Raw genomic sequence first — 20,005 nt, forward strand, 5'->3', positions numbered from 1 at the left:
CCCTGGAAATGAGACCATTTGATTTTGAAAGCTTCTCTAATTCCAAATGTCGGAGGCTGCTTGTGAGGCAGAACTTAGTAGAGTAGAAAAAGCACTCCTCACATGCTCAAAGGCTTGCATGATCTCTGGAAAAGCAGAGCCTATAGGCAGACGCATTGAAAAGTGTATGATTTAATGGGTAGTTGTGGAACCACTGCACAAGAAGATCAGGATGAATTCAGGATGGAGGCTTATTATTGTGTAACCTCCCTGCAAAAGAAAAACAGAGCAACTCTGCAGTAAAGGGAGGACATAGTTTAACCTCCACATAAGCTTTGTGCAAGCAAACCAGGATAAATGCTCAAGAAAGAGGTTGTCTGGAGGAACCCAAGAAAATCCCGAGAGAAACAGCAGAGTGACCATGACTGACCTTGCCCCGCATCTCCCCTCGTGGGTTCGCTTTAGTGCTGACTTGCAGGAAGGCTGTGCCCTGAGCCAAATGGCGGAGGAGCTCCTCATCCAGGTCTTTCACTACTCCTTGAGCCTAGGTGAGAAGGAGAACCCCATCAGGCAAAGGCATCGGTCCCAATCCTAGTCTCTTAGGCCCCTTCTTGCCACTCCCCTTGGGCTAGTTTTGTGTCCACATACAGGCAGGCAAACTCTAGCCTCTGTCACTGGCCAGGCAGCTAAGGACCTTTGGAAGAATGCACCCTTTGCCATAGCTGTCAACTTTCCCTTTTTTTACGGGAAATTCCTTTATTCAAGCGCCATTTACCGCTGCTATCTTGGATTGTTAGATATCCCGTAGACTGTCCCCGGGACAGGTGAGGCTGCTGATCCCTTATTTTCAAATCTGAAAGTTGACAACTATGCCCTTTGCCTCCCAAGAAGAATATCATGGCACACAAAAAAGGGAAGAGGCCAAACTAGCTCAGGCAACATCTTTGGAAGAAGAAAAGGCTTAGGAGCCAACGCTGTACAAATCGGGAGAGGAGTCCCTAAGACAGTTGGATGGTGCCTGGCATGCCTCTTTCTGGCAACTCCTCCAGCCTGATGCCAAATGTCTTGCTCTGCTTTCCTTTGGACCACATCAGCAAGGCCAAGGAGGGGGTCTTGTCGCCTGGGCAGCCCAGGACCTCCAGACACACTGCCAAGGCTTGCACCCCCAGGGAGCTCGCTTCTGTGATGCTAACGCAGCATACCTGGAGGTGCCAGGGACTGAGCCTGGGGGCTTCTGCATGCAATGCACCCCTGAGCGACCGCCCTTCCCCTTACCTCTGTGCCATAGAAGCCCCGCAACAGTCGCTTGTGCTCCCGCAGACTGCTCTCCCGAAGCTCGCCCAGCTCCGCAAAGCCGTGGAGGTGAGCGCTGACGGTGCCGTCGTCCGCCTTGCCAAGGCCAGCAACTATGATCTCGTAGTGCAGGTGGCAGTGGTCGTCCAGGGATACCCAGGCATGCCCAGCAGATCCAGTGCGCACAGGAGGGGACACAAATTGGCCGGCCAGTGGGACAGGAAGCTCTGTAACACAAAAGCCAAGGGTTACACGCTCAGGGGCTGGTCCACTGCCACATACCAAATGCATCTTAATAGACTTTTTGGTTTTTAAGGCATCACAAGCCTCTTGTGTCATCTTGGGCTTTAGAGGAATTTTTCAAAATCTGAATTTGGCAAGATAATGTCCGCAAAGAGACTAAAACCAATTGGCTGAGTCAGGGTGATGCTGTGGAATGTTAACAAAACTCAACATTCCAATGGAGGGCCAGAGAGGTGCAGAGTAGTCAGAAAGTCTGCAGTCCAATTTGTGCGAGGAAAAGAGGAATCAGCAGTTTGGCTGGGATTCAAACCTCACACAGAACCCAAAGTGGGAGACAGCCGTGTTAAGAAGGATGGTTGACGAGACAGGGCTGAATAGGCATTCTGGTGAAAAGGAGGAATTTGAGGGGGGAAGTGGTGAAGGCATTTCTGGGGGGCGGGGATGGAAAGGGAGAAGCCAAGAACAAAGTGAGCCTGGTCCTAACCCCAGGAGGGACTGTGAGTTGTTGTGAGGTGGGTGGAAGTGGGCAGGCAAAGGCTGGGGACTGAGAGTCAGGGAGCAAAGTCTTGATTCTGACAGGGCTGCTTTACCTTTTTACAGTTGCATGGAAGGGGGACTCTGCCAGCTGTGGCGCCTACTGTCACTGCCACATTGTCACCTGGCAACTCTAAGGTGGGCAGCAAGGCATGGGGGTGTTGGAGGGCTTGGGGACACGAGAGCTGTAGCTCACACTTAACAGCCTATTTGTCTGGCTGCAGATCAAACAGTTCTTCCCCTCTAAACTACATTTTTCAAACCTGAAAATTCAGCATGTTTGGATCCCAAACTTGGCTGGGCTTTGAATTCATGCAGAACATTTAAGCCAACAGTGGGCAGCACTTGCCTGCCTCTGTCTATGGAGGGGTTCCCAAACTGTGGTCCGTGGACCACCAGTGGTCTGCAAGCTTCATTCAGGTAGTCTTCCTAATGTATAGTAGGAGCCATTGGTTTGGGTCCTCCCCTTTGGAGCAAGAGAAAGCAAGCTTGCTCCACCTTCCAAGTGACAGCCCTTCAGATAGTTGAAGATGTCCTCTTCTCCCGTCTAAACACACCCAACTGCCTCAACCGTTTCCAGGCTTGGTTTCCAGACCCTGTGTTCCTCCAGATGTTGAACTCCAGTCTCTGGCACCTACCACCATCCTTGCCTTCTCTTGGTTTGGTCACAGGCTTCTGCCTAATCCAAGAACTAAAAGGACTAGGCAAAGACTCTGTTGTTCTAGCCCAACTAGTCAGCAGGCCTGGTGGGCGGCTCAGTTCCTCACACACACATTCTCTCCACACTGGTACCTTCATGCCGTGCTGGCAGTCCACCATACAGGAGGCTGCTGATCTGCCCACGCAGCTCCCCTTCTTCAAAATCCCTGGTGGCCACATTCAGGAAGAGCTCGTTCTGCAACAACATGTGGACATCACGCCCATTTGCTTGCTCCCAGGTCCCGCTGGCCTGGACAAAGGTGCATGGTTCAAGAGGAAATAAAAACACACAGAGACACACAGAATGGTGAAACATGGTCAATCATGACCCGTGCACAGAATTTGCCATTTGCTCCAATTTGGAATATATATTTTACATCTGAAGTCACTAATGATGGCAAACACATTATACCCAATTCAATTTACTGTATAGCCAAAGGCCTTCACAATAAGCAACTAAGGGCAAAAAGCTAACACATACAGTCGTACCTTGGAAGTTGAACATAATCCATTCCGGAAATCCGTTCGACTTCCAAAATGTTCGGAAACCAAAGCGCGGCTTCTGATTGGCTTCAGTAAGCTCCTACAGCCAATCAGAAGCCACGGAAGCCCCGTCGGAAGTTCGGCTTCCAAAAATAGTTTACAAACCGGAAAAGTCACTTCTGGGGTTGCAATGTTTGGGAGCCAAAATGTTTGGGAACTAAGCCGTTCGACTTCCAAGGCTCGACTGTAGTGGATAGTGGCTCAACCACCAATTTCTCTAGAGCAGTGGCTCCTAAGCTTTTTTGGAACACTGTTCTCTTGGTTCCACAAACCCTTCCCCAGTGCCCCCTGCCCTAAAAAAAGCATTATTCAGAATTGCACGACCCACTAAGGAAGATAATAATTCAAGAAAATTCAAAGCAGGAACAATTAATTGCAAATTTGTTCAAAATCCAGATAGAATCATAGTATTGTATTGTAAAGTTGGAGGGACCACGAGGGTCATCCAGTCCAACCCCCTGAAATGCAGGAATCTTCTGTCCAACGTGGAGCTCGAACCCGCGACTCTGAGATCAAGAGTCTCCTGCTCTGCCAATTCAGCAGTCCCAGCTATTTAGTTGGATTAATTCAACCCAATGGGTGAACTTAATCCAGTGATGCTAGATTTTCATGGCCAGCACCCTCTGCCCCCAGGGAATCCCACTGCCTGCTAGGTGGTGGTACCACCCAGTTTGAGAACCACTGCTCTAGAACCTTCTGCATCTCTCTCTGATCCACACAAACCCTCACCATTCCGTCCTCGTAGCTGGGTGTCATGTCGTACACGATGTTGCGCTTATTCCTTCTGCGAGGTTTGGTCTCTAGCGTGATGCCGATCACTTCGCTTCTTGTTCCTGCCACCTGGACCTGCGGGATGAGAGCACAGCCCAGAAGAAGCGACTAGATCTTCACAGGAGACTTAGAACCATAGAATTGAAGAGTCCAATTCCATACAATGCAGGAAAACGTAAGATGGTCTGGAGGCTGCAAGTAGTGTGGACTGCAACTTGCTAGACTGGTCCAGAAAGTGCTACACTAGCCATCAGCAAGTTGCCAAGTTCAAATCAAGGTGTTAGTACTAGTGTACAAAGCCCTGAATGTCTTGGGGCCCAAATACCTCAAAGAGTGCTACCCCCAATATTAACCATCTACAAATGGCAGCAGAGGCCCTGTTGGTGGTGCTGTCCCTGCTGCTGCCCAGTTGGTGACGGCAGATCCTTCTCGGTGGTGGCTCCCTGCCGCCCTCATTATTAACATTCACGAGGCATCTACAAACATTCCTGCTCACCCAGGCATTGGTTGGCTGAAATACACCATTGATGGCAACCTTGAAATCATTAGCTGCGGGGGTATGTGACTGTTTATATCAGAGATTCGCAAACTTTTTTCCCTGGGCCACACTTTCAGAATAAGAATTTGCTTGCACCACACTGGTTTTTTTATTGGTAAGAAATACACTGGAAAACAAAAAGAAAAAAGTCCTAGCAGTGCTTGATTTATAACACAGAGCACAAGTGCTTTATAATATGATCCAGGGCTGTCCAGAAAGTATAAAACAACGCAGCTACAGAAGAACATGAATCATTCCCAAAATATAAACAAGCCTCTTACATATGTACCTTAAGTATGTACACTAACTCAGCGAGAGGTGTGAAATGTTTCAATGTTTATCTGATTGTTCTTGAATCTTCCCCACCACACTTGTCATCCTCTCCTGCCACAGCAATGTGGCATGCCACACCCTTTTTAATTGTTTTCAGATGTTCCTAATGGTTTTTTTTAAATTGCAGTGGTTTTCCGTTTTTTGGGAGGGACAGCAGGGCAGAAATTTAATAAATAAAGAAATAAGCCATAGCCTAAGAAGACCCCATCAGTGCCTGGAAGGAGGAGAAACATGGGGAGCTGTGACGCCACAGACACGTCTCTTTCAAGGCTTGGAAGAATGAGTCTCAAGGGGCTTGTAATGTTGGCTTCAAATAAACAGCAAGTATTAACATCATCTTGCAGCTTGGATTCTAATCCAAACTGTAAAAGAATTCCCCCTCCTGCGCCTTCTTTCCCAGCCAGGCAGCTCAAACTCTGCTCCCTCCCTCCTTTTCCTTCCCCCACCCACTTACTCCTGAAGCTCACACCCCGACCCTTCTCCCTCCCACCCCTCTTATTAGCCTGGGGATTTATAATGTTTGCATCAAAGGCGAGATGAGCAGGAGGATGCCCAAACTGTTTTGACGCTCCAATTTTAATCCAAGATGGATTACTAGCCTGGCAAGGCTGGGCAAGAAGGGAGAGGGGAAGGAGAGGAATTCTCCCTCCCCAACACAAACAAAAAGTTTCTAGGAAATGTGATTTTCTGAAAAGGAGCACATTGTTGGGGTGGGAGGAAGAAGGAAAAGGGAGAGTTTGGGGGCTCACAGATTTGTGGAAAGGAGACAAGACTCTCCAACCAGACCTGCAAAACCCAATGATTCAATCTATGTGTCCTTCCTTACACAATTTCCTTAGGTGTGGCCTTCACTTGACATATTATTTAGTAATATCATCTCCTAGTGCCTAAATGCATTCCTACAAAATTTGGGTTCACTAGAAGAAGAAGAAGAAGAAGAAGAAGAAGAAGAAGAAGAAGAAGAAGAGGAATTTGGATTTGATATCCCGCTTTATCACTACCCGAAGGAGTCTCAAAGCGGCTAACATTCTCCTTTCCCTTCCTCCCCAACAACAAACACTCTGTGAGGTGAGTGAGGCTGATAGACTTCAGAGAAGTGTGACTAGCCCAAGGTCACCCAGCAGCTGCATGTGGAGGAGCGGAGACGCAAACCCAGTTCACCAGATTACGAGTCTACAGCTCTTAACCACGACACCACACTGGCTAGAAAATAAATGAAGATGCATCACTTTTTGGAACAGTGGGTGAGTAAAGATGCTTGGTTTAGTTCCTGGCCAACCTGATGTGAACTGGTTGGGGGAACTTGAAATCACTGGTGTGGCAGAGGAAGGTGGGAACGACCTGGTGTTTTTTTATTCTGGGACATACACTATATGGGGTTATGTCAGTTCAGAGGCTACTTCTGGCAAAGTCAGTTTCTGCAACAAGGAAGAACCGAGATGGCAGCGTGGCTGTCATAGAGATGGCCCCTCAACTGATCTGGGGTCTGCAGGTACCTTGTTTTGCCAGGCTCTGGCATCAGGCATGCGTCAGTGCATGCGCACACAGAGACAGACATGTATCAATGTTGTTTGCTCCAGCCTCGTGCAATACCACCAGACGTTTCTTCCTACCTGATACTCCAAAGTCCCGTTCTCATGCAGTGTGAGCTTGGCAGAGCCCACAGCCCCTGTCTGGGTGGGCATCAAGGCGTCTCCTCCACAGAGCACGCTCTGGATGGCTGGGGGCAAGAAGAAGAAGAGGAGGAATTTGGATTTGATATCCCATTTTATCACTACCCGAAGGAGTCTCAAAGCGGCTAACATTTTCCTTTCCCTTCCTCCCCCACAACAAACACTCTGTGAGGTGAGTGAGGCTGAGAGACTTCAGAGAAGTGTGACTAGCCCAAGGTCACCCAGCAGCTGCATGTGGAAGAGCGGGGAAGCGAACCCGGTTCACCAGATTATGAGACTACCGCTCTTAACCACTACACCACATTGGCAAGAAGAAGAAGAGGGTGCAGTAAGGCTACAGAGCTGGCAGGGCGGGTGCGAGCCAAATCTACATGTGGAAGCCATCAACAGCAACCAGAGCCTGTGCTATATTCAGCTGCATGGGCAGCTGTGCAGCAGGCAGAAGTCCTACGGGCGATGTTTTCTGCCCATCCTCCTCCTTCAAACTCACTGTCACAGCTTTTTCTGGTAGTGATCCGGCCAGCAATTTTACGGCGAAAACTGCCCTCCACCTCTGCGACGATCTCCAGCTGCCCTTGCGCCAGCCACAGCATTTCTCGAGCCGTCAGTCCAGACAGCACCTCTGCAAAGTCGGGGTCCTGATGTGGCAAAATGAGAGGAAGGGGGAAGTGGAGGAGGAGGAGGAACACCGTTAAGTAACGCCTGCAAAGGAGGAAGCAGCGAGCAGTTTGGCTCAGAGATCAGATACAGCGGCTTTTACCTGCCAGGAGACATTGGCCAGCACCTCCCTCAGGACCCTGTCCTGGTGAAGGATCTGCACCCTCAGGGGGAGCCAGGAGGATTCTGGGAAGGAAGAAGGAAGAGGCGAAACACGTCAATGCCGCTCTTTGCAGCGCTGTGGACCAGCATCACCCCCACTCCTGTTTCCTTGCCCCACTAGGTCAGCGAGGGTGGGGAACCTTTTTAAAACCAAGAGCCAAATTCTCCCATGGTCAGCTTTCCAGGGGCCACATGCCCTTAGTGGGGAGAGGCAAAGGATGTAAATGGTACCTTTGCCAAAACAGGCTTGTTTCTACAGACATTTGCACCTCCCTCTCTATCTTCCAGCCAGGCAATCAAGAGGCATTATCAGGGTTCAAGAGGCATGATTGGGGTTCAAGGACAGGCTGTCCAGCCAGCAGTGGACACTCAAGACCCTCCTTGGCCGAAGTGGGCTTCACTAGGGCCTCCATTTTATTTACCTGGTGCAGAGTGGAGTGCCAGGTACATGAAGCTAGACTTGCCCCATCACAGCGTTTCTTCTCCCAGGGATGCAATGGCACAACTATGCACTGGAGGTGGGAGGAAGGTCTGGCCCCAGTGCTTCTGTCTGCACTGTTGGGTCCCCCTTCACACCTCCCCAGAAGGAACGCAGGTGCAATTATGGATGCAATCAGGTTGAGGGTGTCATGCATTACCTGCTGCTTTGCCCTTATATTCACTGCCCAGCGAATTTTTTTTGTCACCTGCTCTTGACTTGCCTCTCAGGCCGATACCCCCCAGGAGGTGACAGTCGAGCTCCTAGCTGGTAAAGATCTACAGATTACACACCTGATAGCCAAATTTGCTCTGGCAGCTAAGAAACTCCATTCTGGATATATCAATGCTCTCTAATTTTAAATTTTTATGCTGTGAACTTTTTATAGGGTACAGTGGTGCCCCGCAAGACGAATGCCTCGCAAGACGAAAAACTCGCTAGACGAAAGAGTTTTCCGGTTTTTTAGTCGTTCCGCAAGACGAATTTTCCTATGGGCTTGCTTCGCAAGACGAAACGTCTTGCGAGTTCTTGCGAGTTTGTTTCCTTTTTCTTAAAGCCGCTAAGCCGTTAATAGCCGCTAATAGCCGTGCTTCGCAAGACGAAAAACCCGCAAGACGAAGAGACTTGCGGAACGGATTAATTTCGTCTTGCGAGGCACCACTGTATGTTGTGAGATTTCAGAGGAAAACCTTGCCTTGCCCTCTGCTGTACATTGTAAAGGCCTTTGGCTATGCACAATAAATTGATTGATTGACCTCCCCAGATGGTGAGAGGTCCCAGCCTGCTGTTGGGGCCCACAGAGGGCCACTCTAAGTCCTCTGTAGGGCCAACTGGGTGGGGAAGGCAGCACACTAGGGCCCCTTACTGAGGGCACTTTGTCCAGGCACCCTCAAACACAGAACCAGCCCTAATCTTCATCAAGGTTCGACAAACACGAATTGCTATTGTTTCAGAGACAAGGAACTGAGTTCAATAGTTTGTAACGCCCAGAAGGAGATATAATTTAGTCCCTGGCTGTTGTGGGAGTTGAACTCACTTCTCTCTGACACAAGCCCAGCTTTTACCCATCAGACCCGTCTTGTCTGTTCATCTCCCCTGGCTGGGCCAAGCTCAGGCACCTGACTGCATCTGCCCCACAACCCCCTGAACTTCTGCCCCTTGCTCACTTTTCTCCACCGGCTCCAGTAGCCCTTTGGTGACAAGGACAAAATGCAGGTTGTTCTCCGCGTCACTCAGGGTGAGCATAGCAATGCCCCCCATGCCAAGGTGGGTTGCGTCGACGGATGTCAGGATAGCACTGAATGTTTCTGAAAAGGAGAGGAAAGCAAGAGCACAGTGCTTGTCATGGATTGGTGGGAGACACCAGCTGGGGATCCCCCAAAGGGTAGAAGGTTGCAGAGCCTGGGGAGTGGTGGGATGACAATGAGTGGTCCTGAGAGGAGGAGGTGTTGGAAGTTGAAGAGGTGACAGGGTTTAGTGAGCAGGGAGACTCTGTGGCAGAGAGCAGTCCAGAAGCAGAAGCAGAGGCTGGAGAGGTGGAGAGGGGGTGTCAAGAGGCAGAGATGAGGCAGGTTGCTGAAGAAGCCAAGCGGTCTTCCCCTCCTGCTGTGACCAGCTCCCCTCTTCCCTGGTCTCCCAGAGCCAGAAGAGGTATGAAGAGGACAGAGCAAAGGCAGACAAGGCGATGAAGTCTCAGATTGCTTGGGAAGGACCTGGGGGAGGAGGAGACTTGGAGAACTGTGGGAAGGTTCAGTCCTCAGCCTCATAGGGCCAAGATCTACTGAGATGAGTTGCTGTGCTCACTAGGCCTGGCCTCCTGAGCTGTCTTGCTTCTTTGAGTAAAGAGTTAACTTCACTGACACTGTGTGAGTTATTGCTGGCTTGCTCCTGACTCCTGAGAGTGCAGGGGGTCAGTGGCAGACTTGTGCACAGGAGCAAAGGATCCTGCTCTATGCTCTATCTAGCCAGTACTATCTTCAATGACCAACAGCTGTTCTCCAGGGTTTCAGGCAGGGGTCTCTCCCAGCCCTACTTGGGGAAGCTGGGGGTTGAACCTGGGACCTTCTGCATGCAAGGCAGATGCTCTGCCACTGACCTACTGCCCTTCCCTGTTGTACGAGCAGCCAGGGCTGCCAGACTACTGGACAGGATGGGCCAAGGGTCTTGTCAGGTTTGGGACTCGGGTGGCAGTTTGAAAGGAGTCACATTGTGAGAACCAGGAGCTGAGAGATGGGCCAGATGTCAAAACTGGTGAGCAAAGTGGGAGACAAGGATGAACCAGTACAGTGGACGCTCAGGTTGTGAATGTGATCCGTGCGGGATGCACGTTTGCAACCCGCAGTGTTTGCAACCCGCGTCTGCGCATGCGCGGGTTGTGATTCAGCGCTTCTGCGCATGCACGACCGCCGAATCCTGGAAGTAACCCGTTCTGGTACTTCCAGGTTTTGGCGGTCCGCAACCTGAAAAAACGCAACCTGAAGCGGCTGTAACCCGAGGTATGACTGTACTGAGGAACAGGTCAGGAGACCAGACCAAAGAACAACTAGCCTCGGTGGGCAATGCAGAACTGGAGAACAAGCCAGGAGAACAGGACCAAGAAAGACCAGAAGTGCAAGACACACTGAAGCTCTGGCAAGGGCTCAGCTGGAGCCATGAATGTCCCCAGCAGGACACAATGGCTCATCTGGGCGGTGTTATGTCTCAGCCAGCAGGGTTCCCCATCAGAGGTTGACCTGGAGGTTCCAGCATTACACTGAGCCCCAGATCAGGCCCATTCTGGAGGTGAGAAGCCAGGATCCTTAGGTGAGGCCTCTGGTGGTGAGGCTAAAAAAGTTCTGAGCCTTAGGAGGAAACGGCATCTGAAATGCCAGAGAAAAACCCAACCCATTGGGAGAAACACCCGACTACAGGCAAGGAATTCTCAGGAATCAAGGTCCCTCAAGGAGACCTCTGGACAAAGGCAGCCGATAGGAACCAGCTGGATTTAGAGTGTGGCTCCAGCATCTCCAGTTTGAATAACCCAGTGATTTTATTCTTGGTTCATTTATTGCATTTGCATCTCACTTATTTTTCCAAGGAGCAATGCAGTTAAATATCACTAAAGATATTATCATTGCTCCTCACGTTTCTGTTTCATCCTTGCTCCAAGGAGCTTGGGGTGGAGTATACAGCCTGGGATGACCCCATCTCTTCCTACAACAACCCTGGGTTAGGCTGAGAGGAGGTGGCTGGGCTTCACACATTGAGGAGGGATTCAATCCCAATTCTCTCCAGACTGACACTCTAACTCTGCCATGTCAGGAGTGATTCAGGCAGCTGTACGTACATTCTGCAATGATTATCTGCTCACTTAGGTTGCCTCATTGCAAAACTTCTAGCAATGGGCCTGACGGTAAAACCAGGGATAAACTCCAAAAGAAAAGGCATGCACCCACATACAGTCCAGGACAACCACTGTTTAGGCTGACCAAGCAGACAGGCCAGGATCTTCAAATATCCTAGATCAGGAAGACAACAGGCATTTTAAATTGAATCATGAGCAGTAACTTTTGAGTTAGAGCTCTGAGTGTATTTGCAGGGCTGACAATGACAGAAATCTGCACTCGACGGAAAATATTACACATAAACTGCATGTTTCCAGGGGGATGGAGGATCCAGAATGCTTTTACGTCATCTGGTGGGATTTTATTTCCTCTGCTTCGGACCTAGATGCTCAACACACAACATCCACACCAGCTGGGGAAATTAGGATGTCTTGATATACCTTGGTATATCACCATTTCTTTCTCTTACTAATTTATTGTATGTTTGCTTTGTGACGCTAAAAAGAATAGAAAACAGCAATCTGTACTCAAAGGTAAAACTCTCAGATCACAGATTACCTGCAAGGAGAGCCCGGTGCTTGATGATTTTGCCTCGTATCTCGCCCTCAGGGTGCGACTTGGTGACCAGGGAAATGTGCAGCTGGTCAACCTTCAACAGCCGCGTCAAAGACTTTTGCAGGTTTCGCCAGACGCCGCAGATCTGTGAAGCCAGTGTCCAGAGAGAGGGGCAGAAAGAAACAGGCCAATTTATCAGGCTATTGGAAAGAGTGCAAATCCAGAAGACCGGGCGCATATCCAGCATGGCCAATTGTTGGCATCTGTCTTGAGAGAGAATGGAGTTCACCTCCCCAGGGCATAGTGCATATGAAGGTCCTGGGCTACCCAGATGACAAGACCCCCCTCTTGGCCTCACTGATGTGGTCCAAAGGGAGGCAGAGCAAAGCTATTGGCACCAACATGGCTGCAGGAATTGCCAGAAGGAAGTATACAAGGCACCATCCAACCGTCTTAGAGACTCCACTCTGGATTTGTGTAGGGTTTACTCTTGAGCCTTTTCTTCTCCCGAAGATATCCCGCGAGGCAGCAGATGTTTAGGATGAGAGTTTTCCTTCTCCTAGATGGGCTGCCTTCCCAGGTGGATGAGCCCCACCTGCCCCTCACTTCCCTCTACAGCAGTGGTTCTCAACCTGTGGGTCCCCAGATGTTGTTGGACTACAACTCCCATCATCCCTGAGCTCTAGCCTTGCTAGCTAGGGGTGATGGCAGTTGTAGTCCAACAACATCTTAGGGACCCACAGGTTGAGAAAGGCTGCTCTACAGCAACATGCCTTGCTGTTTCAGCAACATAGTGCTTCAAAGCCCACAGGGGAGTAGAATAATTGGGACGATGACCTCATGGGTCACTCACCATGTTATTCTGGGGGGAGGGGCCCTTTTGCACAGGATGCTCAAAGAGGACAGTCCCACCGGCGTCTGTGAAACGGACTCGGCTCGGCTGGCCCAGCCTGCAGAAGAAGAGGCAGAGGCTGTGGGTTTGAGGTTGCAACCAGAACAGAAAACACTGAACAGAAGGAATAGGTTAGGCCGGTGCCACCAACCTGACATAGCTCCAGAGCGCCCCGCTAGCTTCTTTAAACAGCCTTCAAAATGCCAATGGATTTTGCAGCCCAGTGCATGCTAAAAGTGTCCCCAGACTGCTACTGCTATCATTTGGTAGTGTGGCAACGTCACCCTTTCTACAAGCATTCAAAGTCTGCATTGCCATACTGCGTATTTGGTTATCTCTTCATTTTGTACTTTTCCAAGGATGCAGAAAGGCCCAGGGACAGCTTTACTGAGTCTCAAGAAGGTGGTGGGCTCTCTTTCCTTGGAGTTCAGATGGCCCATCTGTAGGGGATTCGTTAGCTGTGATTCCTGCATTGCAAGGGGTTGGACTAGATGACCTGGGGGATTCCTTCCAGCTCCCATCATCTCTAGCCTGCACGGCCACCCTAGGCTACTCAGGGTCTCAGGCAGAGGAAGGTCTTTCTCAGTACTGCTATCTGAATTGTGTGGTTCACCCCAGGCCACCCCGAGATTGCAGGGACTTAGCCTGTGGGCTTTCTGCATTGAAAGCACACCCTCTGCCACCGAGTTATAGAGGAATCACTGAGATACAATGTCCAGAAGGAGATTTATGCTTGCCGTCAGCAAGCAAGGAACCGCAGTTGCAGACCCCCAGGTTTTTGCCAATGAACAGGAGGATAGATGGTGCCCCTCCAGAGGCTAGCCTCTGTCCCTTACGCAGCTTGAGAAATGCAACTCTCCTTGGCCCTGCTTAAAAAGGAATAACGACAGCCTTTGAGGCCGTTTTTTGGGGATTTGTGGATGCATTTTGAAATTAGTCACCGCTTGGCTATGCAACGGCCTGGAAAAAGAGGAGGGACCACCACAGCAGAGAGGCTGGCCGCAGCTCTCTCCCGGAGCAGGCAGAAGGAGGATTTAACAATCGGGAGAGACTGATTGATTGCAGCTCCCCGGAGCCAAGCCCCAGGCAGCAGGCAGAAAGACCCCTGCTGACCCCAGCCTTGAGCAAGCAAGGAGAGGCAGCTGGGGCCTCGGCAACATGTGGACGCTGAACTTGTTTACTGGAGCCTTTCCCCCCAAAATTTGTTTTTAATAAAAAATAATAACCACCGTGACGGGGAGGAGACTTTCTGCCTGGGACGGATACAGAGAAATTCCAAGCTGGGATTCACCCATGCCTCTTCAGCTGTTTCGTAATGATATCAGAGGAACACCAGCTGCCTGTCAGCAAGATGTGCTATGAAGCCGATGAAACAGAGAAGTCCGGGGGGAGAGAGAGATGGGGAGCAGGGCAGCTGGTATGTGAACCCCAAGAAAGGGCTTTACATCACCCCTTTTCTGTTTTAGGCACAGGGCTTGCTGTGCTATTGTCTCACCCTGGGCATTATGGAATCATAGAATTATCAAGTTGGAAGGGACCCTGAGGGTCATCTTGCCAAACTATTTATTTATTTATTTATTTATTTATACCCCGCCCATCTGGTTGAGTTTCCCCAGCCACCCTGGGCGGCTCCCAATCAAGTGTTAAAAACAAACATCATTAAATATTAAAAACTTCCCTAAACAGGGCTGCCTTCAGATGTCTTTTAAAGATAAGATAGCTGCTTATTTCCTTTACATCTAAAGGGAAGGCGGTCCACAGCACAGGCGCCACTACCAAGAAGGCCCTCAGCCTGGTTCCCTGTAACCTCACTTCTCACAATGAGGGAACTGCCAGAAGACCCTCGGCGCTGGATCCCAGTGTCTGGGCTGAACGATGGGGGTGGAGCCGCTCCTTCAGGTATACTGGACCGAGCCCGTTTAGGGCTTTAAAGGTCAGCACCAACACTTTGAATTGTGCTCGGAAACATACTGGGAGCCAATGAGATCTCTCAGGACTGGTGTTATATGGTCCCGGCGGCCGATCCCAGTCACCAGGTTAGCTGCCGCATTCTGGATTAATTGCAGTTTCCGGGTCACCTTCAAAGGTAGCCCCACATAGAACACGTTGCAGTAGTCCAAGCGGGAGATAACTCGAGCATGCACCACTCTGGTGAGACAGTCTGGCTTCAAGTTACAAGAAAGGATATTCCGACTAAACATTCAGAAAAACTTTCTGACTGTAAGAGCTGTTCAGCAGTGGAGCAGACTCCCACAAGAGGTGGCGGACTCTCCTTCCTTGGAGGTTTTTAAGCAGAGGTTGGATGGCCATCTGTCACGGATGCTCTAGATGAGATTCCTGCATTGCAGGGGGTTGGACTGGATGACCTTTGGGGTCCCTTCCAATTCTGTGATTCTATGAACCCCCTGCAATGCAGGAATCTCAGTCTCCTATCCAGCTTGAAACCATACCAGAACCTGCATAAATGTGCTCACAATTTTATTGCTGCAGCAAGTGAATGTGTGCATGTGCGCAAGGGGTGAATCACAGCCAAATAAGCTGGAAATGGTCTCTTCTGAAACCCTGTAGAGCTGCTGCCACTGAGTGTAAAAGATACAGTCAAACCTTGGAAGTCAAATGGGATCCATTCTGGAAGTCCTTTCGATTTCCAATTTCGGTTTCCATTTGGAAACCAAAGCACGTCTTCCGGTTGACTGCAGGAAGCTCCTGCACCAGTCAAAAGCCCCGTCAGACATTCAGGTTCCAAAGAACGTTCGCAAGCCGGAACATTCACTTTCAGGTTTGCGGTGTTCGGGAGCCAAAACGTACAAGTACCAAGGTGTTCAGGATCCAAGGTACGACTGCTAGATGGAACAATTGGAGGTGCCAAATTTTGGGCTCGCTCAGGGCACCACATTTCCCAAAATCACCAAAGTCCACCTCTGCTACATGCTTCTCCCCATCCTGAACATCAGACTGGGTGTCACTCACCTCTCATAGTTGATTGAGAAGAGGAGGTGAGAACGCACAAGAGTGAACCTGGCTTTTGCCACTGCACTGGACACGGGCGTCTGGGTCTCTGAGCCGCTGGTTAGCAAGGACACAAAATCTGAGGAGCAAAAGCGAACTGCCTGTGATTCTGCATACATTGCAAGTGATCCAGGAAGCCTGAAGAACTAGAGATATATATATTTCGAAGTCTACAGTTCTACATTTATATGTGATTAATGCCTCCACTGTATCTTTTTTTAAACGCAAGTTCAATAAATGATGACACAAACATACACACATACAAAAACCATGCTTACTCATACTGAAAGTATTAAAACTCTAAACATCGGCGATTGCATTTTCAAAACTGATAAATTTATTCCTAACCACATTTATAAACTGACCTAGTAAACTCACTTTACAGATCTGTCCTTTGTAGGTTTTATAAATTCACAAGTGCTAGATTCATTTCTACTGTGTTGGATCCCATGTCCCCGTCTTACAAAAGCACCATGTATATTTTCAAGGAACCGTGTAAACGCTGTAAACATAAACCGATTCCAAAAGTTAATTCTGTTCTGCAGTAGGATTGCTTAAATTTTTTAAAAATCCCTTTGTTTACTCAATTATAACATCATTGCATTTCTAATTATATACAAAAGCGACGCTGTCCTGTCTAGCTAGGGGAAGAATTTTACATAATTCAATAAGGATAGCATTGGTCCCAATTGTATATTTATTTGGAAAATGCCATTAATCATATTTATTACTGTCCTCCAAAAAGCCTCTATTGTTATTATATTAACTTCAGCATTCTGCAAAAAACAACAGTAATGGCCACCCCCCAACCCCCCCCCAAAACCACCCTCTATCTATCTGCTGCAAAGAGTGAACTACCTGACAAGGTTCAGAAATGGGGAACCCAAATAATCGAGCAACTTCCCGATGAGGAAAGGCTGTAGCTTTGGAGGATTGCGGGAAAAACGAGTAACGGAAGGCATGACAGAACTGTATAAAATTGGGTCTCTCAAAATGGTAGAACTCATGGACAGCCAATGAAGCGCAATGCTGGAAGACTCGAGACATATCAAAGGAAAGACTTCTTCCTGCAACACATTGTTAATCTGCAGAACTCCCTCCCTCAGGAGGAGGAGGAAGAAGAAGAGTTTGGATTTGATATCCCGCTTTATCATTACCCGAAGGAGTCTCAAAGCGGCTAACATTCTCCTTTCCCTTCCTCCCCCACAACAAACACTCTGTGAGGTGAGTGGGGCTGAGAGACTTCAGAGAAGGGTGACTGGCCCAAGGTCACCCAGCAGCTGCATGTGGAGGAGCGGGGAATCGAACCTGGTTCACTAGATTACGAGACTACCGCTCTTAACCACTACACCACACTGGCTCCCTTAGATGATGATGATGATGATGATGATGATGATTTGTTGCTGAATTACACAAACAAATCCCACAACACTGTTATCAGGAGACAACGGTTAAAATGTCTTTGAGTACAAAGCAGCATAGGGAGTTACATGTCAAGAAGAGCTAACAATGTATTGTTCACTTGACATTCTAGCAGATTTCCAAAGCCTGAGGTGGAAATGTTTCAGGGTAGAAGTTAACATGGACACAGTGGTAGAAGAAATCCATAGAAATTCTCTTTAATAGAGAAGTGGTGGGCACCGACTTAAAGGTAAAGGTAAAGGCACCCCTGACCGTTAGGTCCAGTTGCGGACGACTCTGGGGTTGCGGCGCTCATCTCGCTCTATTGGCCGAGGGAGCCAGCGTTTGTTCGCAGACAGCTTCCGGGTCATGTGGCCAGCATGACTAAGCCGCTCCTGGCAAACCAGAGCAGCGCACGGAAATGCTGTTTACCTTCCCGCTGGAGCAATACCTATTTATCTACTTGCACTTTGACGTGCTTTCGAACTGCTAGGTTGGCAGGAGCTGGGACTGAACAACGGGAGCTCCCCCCGTCATGGGGATTCGAAATGCCAGCCTTCTGATCAGCAAGTCCTAGGCTCTGTGGTTTAACCCACAGCGCCACCTGCGTCCCGGGCACTGACTTAGGTGGCTTTAAAAGAGGATGGGACAAATGCATGGAGGAGAGGGCTATAGTAGGATGCTGGACTAGTGAATCATTGGGATGGTCCCAACGTGTTCTTATGACACAAGGTTGAAGGAGGCCTAAATTGCGCCACCTCAGGATTCGCAAAATATCCAAATTCCAATCCCTTACTTCCTGTACTTCTGCTGCAGCTACCTTGAGTCCTTATTTACCAAGGTCCGAGTTTGCATTTAACAGGGGTAAAGGAACGGGCAAATCTGTTGCTTTTAGGTTGTCTCTGTTTCTCATTTTTCCAATCTTAAATTTGCTTCTTGTATTTCCATGTCAAATTTGTGCTAAAAAAAAAGTTCTCCTGAAAATTCATCAGAATTCTTGTGTGAATTTATTGCAATATACACATTTTAATGCAGTTTTGGCTAACGTACATATTTCTACAATGCAATTATTCTTAAAATGATGCATTCTTCTACATTTTAATGCAACCTTTGCCAATGAAACTACACTGCAAAATTCAGAGAAATGTGAGTTTTGAAGGGTGGCTGTGTTTCAGTTTGGGTACCATGTTGGAAAGTGAGAAATAGAGAAGTTTGCCTTTAAATGCAAATGGATTGATTTTCTCCCCACATCCCTACTTGGGTGTCTGCCTGGTGCAGCACATACCAGCTCAAGATATTAGGAGGGTTGCATGGAATCAGTGTCACAATTTTTTTTTAAAAAAAGGATCCAGGTTATCCAAATTCTGTGACAGCAAAAATTGGATTCTACTACCTGAATCAACTGGAAAATCTGAGCAAGTTTGCATAATTTTAATTTGCAGAAACCAAATCTCAATCTTGCACTGTTATGGGAGGGGCAAGCTGCTAAGCAAGGCAGTGAAGCCCACCACTAACGTCTAAAAATGTGATTCAGTCACACTCCTCCGTCTTCCCAGATTTTAGCCAATGCTTCCCACAGTCATGCAGGTGGTGGTAGCTAGAGCTGCTAGGAGGTCATGAGTGTGTGGCCAATGAGATGTCACAGGAGTGTGGTCAAGCTCTCTTGGTTTCCTCCCCATCCTCCTTTGCAAATATTCTGTGGACACCTGAGCACTGCAATTTTACAAACAGCACCTAACTGAACTGAAAAGTGCTTTATCCCGATTCAGAAGGAATGCCTGTTGTCACAATTTGTAGTGTGGACGTTTGTGCCCAAGAAGCTGTACATTACTCAGATGTAAGCTCCACTGAATTCCACAGGGATTCTATATCATTTCCAGAACGTGACGTAAGGTGGAGAGCTATTAAATGGAGTCTGACTTGGGAGCATAGGGTTAAAAATCAGCCATGAAGCTGACTGTGTGACCTCGGGCCAGTCTCTCGACCTAACCTACCTCACAGCAGGGGCAGAGGAAGGGGGGTGTGGTGGGTGTGGGCTGCCCCGGGTGTCACCACTGAGGGGGGTGACAAAATGCCAGGCGGCATTCACCGCGGGGCCTGCAGCGCATCCGAACCATGCGTCTCTCCTGGTAAAGAAGCAGTGGCTTGGGCGCGCACAGGCTCCGTGCTGCCCAAAAGGCCTGCCCGCTGCCTCTCCCCCCCCCAGCTGTAGGGCGGCTGAGTGGGAGGAGGCAGGCAGATTCTGGAGGCCCTGCCCCATAGACGGCTTGCACCGCCCCTATGAGTGGCTCGCCCTATGCCTGGCTTCCTCCACCACTGCCTCACTGGGTTGCTGTTAGGATAACACGGAGAAAACATGACTCGTGAATTATGCCATCGTGAGCTCCTTGAAGGGAAGCTGGAATAGTCATACATGCAACACTGATAAATAAGGAACAAGCAAAATTAATTTTCTCTCTCTCTCTCTCCTGCCTACAGCTTTTGAATCATGGAAAAAGCCTAACCGGGCAATCAAAGAAAAATGAATCTGGTACACAATCAGGATATTAAGGCCTGCAGACATTGGACTTTACATGTAGGTCCTTGGAAAATCCAGTGTGTCGTTGTCTGGGTAGGACCAGCTCGCCTGGGTGTGGTGCACAGACAGGGTGCAATCTATGATCCCATATTGCATTTAAACCATCCCCTGCACCATCCTGCTTTTTTGTAACAGATTTTAAGTTTGCCAAAGTTTTTTGCAATCTTCTCAACCTCACAACAACCCTGTAAAGTAGACCATAGTGCAACTTTAGCCAAACAAGAAAAATGAACAGTACTTGCATGTTAAAGAACTAGCAAATTCATTATGGCATAGGCTTTTTCAGGCTACAGTGCACTTCATCAGAGACTTCAGTCTTGGCAATCCATTAAAAAAATTATGCA

The 20,005-nt window shown here is 48.9% G+C and overlaps 1 protein-coding gene across 1 annotated transcript in view; it reads right to left on the reverse strand.

The window, feature by feature from the left end:
- The window catches only part of CHRD (chordin), a 54,746-nt gene that overhangs the window by 18,019 nt on the left and 16,722 nt on the right, over positions 1-20,005 (reverse strand). Inside the window, exons 5-15 of the mRNA XM_081007870.1 lie at positions 15,644-15,761; positions 12,635-12,731; positions 11,785-11,926; positions 9,070-9,210; positions 7,367-7,449; positions 7,097-7,244; positions 6,547-6,653; positions 4,021-4,137; positions 2,842-2,998; positions 1,255-1,499; positions 410-523 (exon numbers count right to left, since the gene is read on the reverse strand). Coding sequence (XP_080863996.1) covers positions 410-523; positions 1,255-1,499; positions 2,842-2,998; positions 4,021-4,137; positions 6,547-6,653; positions 7,097-7,244; positions 7,367-7,449; positions 9,070-9,210; positions 11,785-11,926; positions 12,635-12,731; positions 15,644-15,761 — 1,469 coding nt within the window. The remainder of the gene's footprint in view (positions 1-409; positions 524-1,254; positions 1,500-2,841; positions 2,999-4,020; positions 4,138-6,546; positions 6,654-7,096; positions 7,245-7,366; positions 7,450-9,069; positions 9,211-11,784; positions 11,927-12,634; positions 12,732-15,643; positions 15,762-20,005) is intronic.

The sequence above is a fragment of the Podarcis pityusensis genome (genome assembly GCF_964106645.2).
Source record: "Podarcis pityusensis genome assembly, chromosome: 5".
NCBI lineage: Eukaryota > Metazoa > Chordata > Lepidosauria > Squamata > Lacertidae > Podarcis > Podarcis pityusensis.